The sequence below is a fragment of the Physeter macrocephalus genome, chromosome 12 (genome assembly GCF_002837175.3).
Source record: "Physeter macrocephalus isolate SW-GA chromosome 12, ASM283717v5, whole genome shotgun sequence".
NCBI classification, from domain to species: domain Eukaryota; kingdom Metazoa; phylum Chordata; class Mammalia; order Artiodactyla; family Physeteridae; genus Physeter; species Physeter macrocephalus.
The window spans coordinates 16,029,683-16,037,711 of NC_041225.1; the positions used below are offsets into that span (position 1 = coordinate 16,029,683).

Genomic DNA, 8,029 nt, shown 5'->3' on the forward strand with positions numbered 1-8,029 from the left:
ACACACACACACACACACACACACACACACACACACACACACTGTAAATAAGAAGCCCCCTCGGATCCCTCTGAGCCCCAGCCCTGGCCAGGCCCCGGGCTGACACAGCGGCAGGTGACCCATTTTGGATTTGCAGCATCTGCACAAAAACATTCAGTTTGTTCTGACCTGGCTTTTCCACCAGAAGGGTCCTGGCCCCCAGCAGTCGGCCAGAGCTTCAGCCCCTGTGTCGCATGATCCTCAGCCCCCGCTAGGGGGCGCCGGGGCTCCGAGCTGTCCCTGAAGGCTGCAGGATGGGGCCAGGACTCACGCAGCAACTGTCTCCCTCACCCCTTGTTATAATTAAAAACTGGTCCTACATCTGCTTTTGTAAGAGGTGGGGCCTCTGTGATCCAGTCAGAGCTGCTCTTTCTGGCAACAGAAATGCAGATTAAGTCCTTTTTTGACCCCATTCCTTCAAGCTTGTGGGAACTTGGCCCAAGTGAAGAACAACCACCCCCCTTCCAATTTCTCGTGATAGATTCAAGGCAGAAGCCACATTTGACTCTCTCCTGAATAGTGACCAGCCTTGGCCCATAGAAAGGAATTGATATAACTTCCCTAACATTGAGTCTCTGCAAATCAATTAAACAATCTCCCAAAATAATATGAATAGCCAATTTAAAAAATGTTTATTTCATTTCTGTATAGATAATACATTCACACAGTTAAAACAAGACCCCCAAATGGTATAAGAGGCCTGCAGGGAACAGTCTCGCTCCACCCCGTCCTCAGGGGCCCAGCTCCCTCCCTCACCCAACATGGACACAGAGGTAACTACTTGTACTGGTTTCCTGTGTGTCCTTCCAGAGTTCCTTTAGGTAAATACAAGCAACTATGAATGTACTGAATAGACAGTTTTTAAAAAAATACTCACTAATGATTTAAATCTTTTTATTGAAGTATAGTTGCTGTACAATATTTTATAAGTTACAGGTGTACAATATAGTGATTCACAATTTTTAAAGGTTATACTCCATTTATAGTTATTGTAAAATATTGGCTATAGTCCCCGTGTTGTACAATATATCCTTACATGTTATAGTATAAAAACATAATAGTTTGTACCTCTTAATCCCCTCCCCCTATCTTGCCCCCCCTCCTTCCCCCACCCCACTGGTAAGCACTAGCTTGCTCTCTATATCTGTGAGTCTGCTTCTTTTCTGTTATATTCACTAGTTTGCTGTAGTTTTTAGATTCCACATGTAAGTGATATCATACAGTCTGTCTGACTTGTTTCACTTAGCATAATGCCCTCCAAGTCCATCCGTGTTGCTGCAAGTGGCAAAATTTCATTCTTTTTTATGGCTGAGTCATATGCCGTTGTATGTATGTGTGTGTGTATCTATCTATCTATATATATATCACATCTTCTCTCTCCATTCATCTGTTGATGGACACTTAGGCCGCTTCCATATTTTGGCAATTATAAATAATACTGCTATAAACATTGCGGTGCCTGTATCTTTTCAAATTAGTGTTTTTGTTTTTTTCTGATATATACCCAGGAGTGGAACTGCTGGGTCATAGGGTAGTTTTTTGTTTGTTTGTTTGTTTTGCGGTACGCGGGCCTCTCACTGCTGTGGCCTCTCCAGTTGCGGAGCACCGGCTCCGGACGCGCAGGCTCAGCGGCCATGGCTCACGGGCCCAGCCGCTCCGCGGCATGTGGGATCTTCCCGGACCGGGGCACGAACCCGCGTCCCCTGCATCGGCAGGCGGGCTCTCAACCACTGCGCCACCAGGGAAGCCCCATATGGTAGTTTTGAATAGACAGTTTTTAAGCCAGCATTAACTGAGCGCTTACAATGTGTTAGGCATGGTTCTGAGCACTTTGTGTTAACTCGTTTAGTCCTCAAAACAGCTCCAGAGGTACGTGATATAACCATTTGAAAGAAAATGAAACTGAGCCCAGCAGTTCACAGCCGAGGAAATGCAAATAATAAACTTATGAAATGAAGCTCAGCTGCCTTAGAGTTCAGGGAACTTAAATACAAACTCCAACAGCATCTTTTTTAAAAAAAATTTATTTATTTTTAATTTACTTTATTTTTGGCTGCGTTGGGTTTTCGTTGCTGCGCGCGGACTTTCTCTAGTTGCGGCGGCTTCTCTTGTCGCGGAGCACGGGCTCTAGGCGCGTGGGCTTCAGTAGTTGTGGCACATGGGCTCAGTAGTCGTCACTCATGGGCTCCAGAGCGCAGGCTCAGTAGTTGTGGCACACGGGCTCAGTTGCTCCGCGGCATGTGGGATCTTCCCGGACCAGGGCTCGAACCCATGTCCCCTGCATTGGCAGGCAGATTCTTAACCACTGTGCCACCAGGGGGAAGCCCAAGCCCCTCCAACAGCATCTTATTTTCCATCCATCAGTGGGCAGACTTGGCAAAAGGTGGGTAATACTCACATGTGGAGGTGGGAACCGGCACTCACGTGCCCTGCTGGTGGGAGCATGAACTGCTTCAAACTTTTGGGAAAACAGTCTGGCAGAATTTTTTTTTTTTTTAATGACGATGTAGATTTTTAAATTATTAATATTTTGCCATATTTTCTTCAGAGCTTTCTTTAAAAAAAAAAAGCTTTACAGACACTATCAAAACTCTCTTGACTCTTGGGGACTTCCCTGGCAGTCCAGTGGTTAAGACTCCGCCCTTCCATTGCAGGGGGCGCACCACATACCACACGGTGTGGCCACGAAAAAAAAAAGCTCTTTTGACCCGGTTGGAAGGCTTATAGATTTGTTCTTACCCTGTACAGAAATTATTGCACTATTTTTTATATTATATATTGCAATAAAAATTTTTTTTGGGGGGGCAGAATTTATTGTTATATTTGATGTACACATCCTTTGACCCTATTCCTCATAAATGAAGACTCCAGAATATAAGGCTATACGTACTGCAGACGTGCATCCCAGCATTGACAGGCAAAAAACTAGAAACCATCTGAATAGTCATCAAGAGGAAAATGGTTGGGTAAATTCATAGGACTTTCACAGTAGGGAATATTATTCAGCAGCTACATAAAAGGAGTCAGATCTCTATGTATCGATTTGTGATGCCCGCAAAATATTTTTTAAGTGAAAAAAGAAATTTACTCATAATTTGTAAAATAGTGATATATTTTTCTATTTTCTATTCATTTACATTTCTGTATATTTTTAAGAAACATCGCAATATGTGTATTTGTTTGAATATGACTGTAGGAGGATGGAGTAATGATTCTCAATCAGGGGCAATTTTGCCTTCCAGGGGACATATAGTAATGGCTGAAGACATTTCTGGTTGTCACCACTGGGGAGTGCTAATGGCACAGATGCTGAACATCCTGCAATGCACACGGGAAAGCACCTCCCCCCGCAACACCCTGAAAGTAATTTTCCAGCCCAAAATGTCAATAGCACTAAACTTGAGAAACCCCGGTAGAGAAAAAGGAAGAAAAAGGATAAATATGAAACTGTCAACAATCAACTTTTTCCTTAAACATATATGTTGTTTGACTTATTACAATGAGCGTTTATTTTGACCACTATAGGAATTTTCCTATAAAAGTAAAAAATAATACTCAATAGAAGTTTATTGTTTCGGCAAAGATGATGGAGTAGGAAGGAGTGGGAGGCCGTTCCCCAAGCCAATCTGTTTCTCAAGGAGACATTTGAGGGCAGGGGTGTAAGTGGAGGGTGGTGAGAGCTCGAGGAATCCAGGGGTGGGACCTGTGGGGATGCCCTGGAGCCTGGCCCCGACATTGGAGCTCACCAGCTTAGACTGAATAGTCCTAGGGCTTTTGTGAGCTGAACAAAGACCTGCAAAAAACATCCTATGATTAGGCAAGCCTACTGTGAGAGGGAGAAACAAGCCTCAACTCTATTTCCCTTTTATAGCCTGGAATAAACCATCTTATGGTCAGGCAGGAGGGAACCATAACACATCAGAACAGAATTTCTCCCTGGTCCGCTGAGAGTTGGGTTAGCAGGTGTTTCTTGGCAAACAGTGCTCAATTATGATGGGAAAATTAAACAGCATTCTCTGCTGCAGTCCTCATCAGTCTTTAACATGCTAGTGTCTTCATCTCCAAAAGGGTGGTTATCAAATGCAGAACTTCCCTATCTTGACCAAGTCCTTTTTTACTGAGAGCATATCCGGAGACCAGGAGTCCATGGGATACACTTTGGGAAATACTAATCTAGTCTAATCATAGTTTTACTGATGAGGAAATGGTGGCCAAAACAAAAAGTGACTTGCTGAGTTGGCTGGTGGGGTTCCATCCCAGAACACCTATTTTCCAGACCAATGCTTTTTTCCCCGCAGCATTAAACATCTAACCATAGGTACAAATCAACTATAGATTCTTGGGGAACATTCCTAGGACTTAAAGGAATTTTTTTCCAATTTAATTTGGAAGGGGTGCAGTGGAGGTAAGGAAGAAGTGAGTAACAGCGGAAGCCATTCAAAGCAAAACACACCTTTAAAGAGGATCAAGACATCTTTGGCCTTAGAGATGATTTTTTTTTTCTTGATGGAGGGGCACCCACGAAGACCAGCTGTGCTCATGTGAAGAAATGCTCCACCAGGTCCTTTTGAAAATATAACCCCCACGGCACAGCTGGGAACACCTGGGACTTCAACCCTCCCCAATTTACCTCAAATTGACCTCATTGGGCCAGGAGAAGCCCTACAAAACTGATCCTGTATATTCTCTCCAAAAAATAAATTTACTAAAATTTACTTGATCCTGTTATATGCCGGCCTCTGCAAGGAACTGAGAATTCAAAGGTGAATAGAGCATAATTCCTGCTCTGAAGGGGTTTTCTATCCGGTAGGGAAACCGATACTGCATGCAGCCAGACTGTGACAGGGCTATACTGACAATGGGAACTAGGGCCTAGGAGCCCATGGCAGGCAGTGTTTACAAAGCCCACCCTAAGAAACTTGCACATCTTAGCTTGTGGGCAATGGGGGAGCTACGGAAGATGTTTTCAGTTTTAAACGCAGAACTCCCGTCCCAGTACGTTCTGGGACTCCATTTTCCATTATCAACTCCGCTTCCTGCTTCTCCTCCCTTAACCTCTTCTGAGTTAACAGCCTCCCAGTAGCCACCCCTTTACCCCACATCACCAAGGTCTTTGGTCCTGGGAGGGGCCCACAGTCTGGCCCTACCTTCCTCCCCCTCCCCAGCCTCGCCTCAGGCCTGGACCTCATCACCTCAAAACCACTGTAACAGGAAACTGATGCTAGGACTGCGGGCAGGTCCTGCCCAAGTTCTTGTAGGCTGGGCCACCAGTTTGCAGTGGCTCACACACTGCCAGGAGAACCAGCATCACAATTAGCATGCATCACAACTAACACAGTGGCCTTTGGGAGTCCACTCGTAAATCTGGACAGTTTGGTGTGCAGCAAGTATCCTGACAGGCACTGGCTTCACGTCTTCCATCAGCTGCCTCCACGCTGCCTGAGCGCAACTATCATGCAAGAAGCACAGGAACTCCAGTGTGGTTGACCCGTTCCACGGACGAGGACCCTGAGGCCCACAGACGCAAAACGAGTTGCACCCAATCCCAGCGTTAGTAATGAGACCCTGACCGCCTCCACTGCTGCCCGGCTGCACGGCGGACGCAATGAAGCAGAGCTACGCATGCGCAGCCTTTCCCGAGGCCCCGCCCCCCGGCAGAGTCAGGTGAGTGGGGCGGGCTCCAGGCCGGAAGGAAGCGGAAGGTGCACACGGAGGGGAAAGAAGCCCTCCCCCGGAAGCGTCTTTTGCCTCCGGACCCTGCTCCCGGAAGTGCTGGTGTTTGTAGCTGGCGTTATGGCTTCAAGGTTACTGCGCGGAGCTGGGGCGGTGGCCGCGCAGGCCCTGAGGGCCCGCGGTCCCAGTGGAGTCTCCGTGGTGCGCTCTATGGCGTCTGGAGGTACTTGGCCTGCCGGGGACCCGCGCCGTTGCCCTCCCGGGGTGGTGGTAAGGCAGCAAGGAGCGGGGGGTTGAGGCCGTTCAGCTCCTCCGGGCCCCAGTGACCGCCCCAACGGACCCGAGAACCTCAGACTCCGCGGGCATCTCCCCGTTGTTCTCGGCCGCCGCTGCTACTGACCACCATACTGACCCCTCTGCGAAAAAATCCTAAACGGAGACGGCGGGTGACCTTGGTGGACAGGGGTTGCAACCGGGACGTGGAGGGGCTAAGCCGCCTTTCAGGCCCGCGCCCGCCTCAAGGCCGATGCACTCCACTAGGACTCTGGTTGACCTGGTTTTAGAAAAAATGTGCCGAAAAACGGGCTTCCATGGTCGAAGGAAGAAAGGATCACCTCGTGTACCACTTTTGGGTATCGTGACTCTGGTCCTTTAGGAGACAGTGGGTATGGGTAAGCTCTAGGAGCCTGTGGACCCACTAAAAGTATGCAGAGATGTCCATATGTGCATTTTCCTTCTTGATCATTTCAGGCGACATCATAATTCATGTATTTTCCTTTAGGTGGTGTTCCTACTGATGATGAGCAGGCCACTGGGCTGGAGAGGGAGGTCATGCTGGCTGCACGCAAGGGACTGGTGAGGAGAGCCTTGTGTCTTCTCGGGAGCTCATGGCCTTGGGTGGAGTCAGAGCGGCCTCCTCTCTGGGAGCCTTCCATCCAGGAAACTTGGCTTGTGGGAACAGTACTGCTAGCCCCTAGAGGGTAGGGGTCATTTGGCCTAATGGACCCTTCATTTGTTTTTCAGGACCCGTACAATATTCTCGCCCCAAAGGCAGCCTCAGGTACCAAGGAAGACCCTAATTTAGTCCCCTCCATCACCAATAAGCGGATAGTGGGCTGCATCTGTAAGTACCTCACCACTATTTTCTTATCCATTTGTTTAATATTTGTTTAATTTAATATTTGTTTAATATACAGGATGGCTGTCAGCTGCTTCACATCTGTTGTGTGTGAGTGTAGGTGTATAAAGAAGATGTGTGTGTAAATAAGTTGTTCTAAGGGTCTTGGCCCTCAGGCCTCTCTGCCCGAGTAGGTCATCCTTAACTGTAAAGAGGCCTGGAACATCAATAATACTGGCTCATTGGAGAGGAAGCATGAAGGAGTATTCATCTAGAAAATATTTATTGTACTTTCTCTTTGCCACACACCATGTTAGGCACTAGGGGTACATACCACGATGGACCCAGCTTTGGGGTTCTACATAGGCAGGGAACTGTGAGAACCTATGGTGACTCTGATAAGAGATCAGCTTACTCACAGGTAAACTTGGCTTCAGTTTCTTCATCTGAAAAATGGGGAGAGAGCTTGAACTGATCTCTTAAGGTGTCGGGCATAACGCTGTGTCTCAGAGGTGTCTGAGGAAAGGAGGTTAACATTGAAAAAGTCCCCTCTTCTAGGTTGGATGGCCTTCAGCCACCTTTTTTCTTTCAGGTGAAGAAGACAACAGTGCTGTCATCTGGTTCTGGCTGCATAAAGGCGAGGCCCAGCGATGCCCTAGCTGTGGAACCCATTACAAGCTTGTGCCCCACCAGCTGGCCCACTGAGCCCCTGCACTAACTCACTCAAAATGTGATGTAAAGTTTCTTCTTTCCAGTAAAGACTAGCCATTACATTGGCTCCTCCTCACATAGTTGGCTGGTCTTATTTCTTTCCTGTTTTTTGGGAAGGAATGGATGATTATGTCGGGAATAGCCATCTGTTAATACTAGCTTGCCATCCACTTGCTTTTGTACACCGAGATTGCCAGTTCCCTAATGCAGTGGTAGCTACCACCTGGCATGGGGGAAATGGGCTGTGGAGTCAGGCTGACTGGACTTTTAATACTGGCTCCATCATCTAGCTTTGTCACTGGGGGCCTGCTCTCTGAGGGTGGGTTACATCTTAAAATAAATAAATAAATACCTTGTGAGGTGTTAGGAATAATATATATAAAAAGAGCCTGGCAGATAGTAGGTCCTCACATTATTGTAAAGACAGAGTGGCCTTGTGGGGAGAGTTTTGGCTTTGAAGTCTTAGGGAGCCAGGTTTAAAGCATAGTT

The 8,029-nt window shown here is 47.2% G+C and overlaps 1 protein-coding gene across 1 annotated transcript; it reads left to right on the forward strand.

Moving 5' to 3' along the window:
- Window positions 1–5,778: 5,778 nt before the first annotated feature.
- On the forward strand, window positions 5,779–7,616 carry COX5B (cytochrome c oxidase subunit 5B). The gene is made up of 4 exons (XM_024129772.3): window positions 5,779–5,935; window positions 6,494–6,567; window positions 6,736–6,835; window positions 7,422–7,616. The coding sequence occupies exons 1-4, from the start codon at window positions 5,833–5,835 to the stop codon at window positions 7,532–7,534; spliced, it is 390 nt and encodes a 129-aa protein (XP_023985540.1). The 5' UTR covers window positions 5,779–5,832; the 3' UTR covers window positions 7,535–7,616.
- Window positions 7,617–8,029: the final 413 nt, after the last annotated feature.

What these genes read in the sequence shown, in the direction of transcription:
- COX5B (XM_024129772.3), top strand. Translation starts at nt 5,833, where the DNA reads ATGGCTTCAAGGTTACTGCGCGGAGCTGGGGCGGTGGCCGCGCAGGCC. An exon ending in TGGCTGCACGCAAGGGACTG is followed by an intron (nt 6,568 to 6,735) that starts GTGAGGAGAGCC and finishes TTTGTTTTTCAG; the next exon opens with GACCCGTACAATATTCTCGC. An exon ending in GCGGATAGTGGGCTGCATCT is followed by an intron (nt 6,836 to 7,421) that starts GTAAGTACCTCA and finishes TTTTTCTTTCAG; the next exon opens with GTGAAGAAGACAACAGTGCT.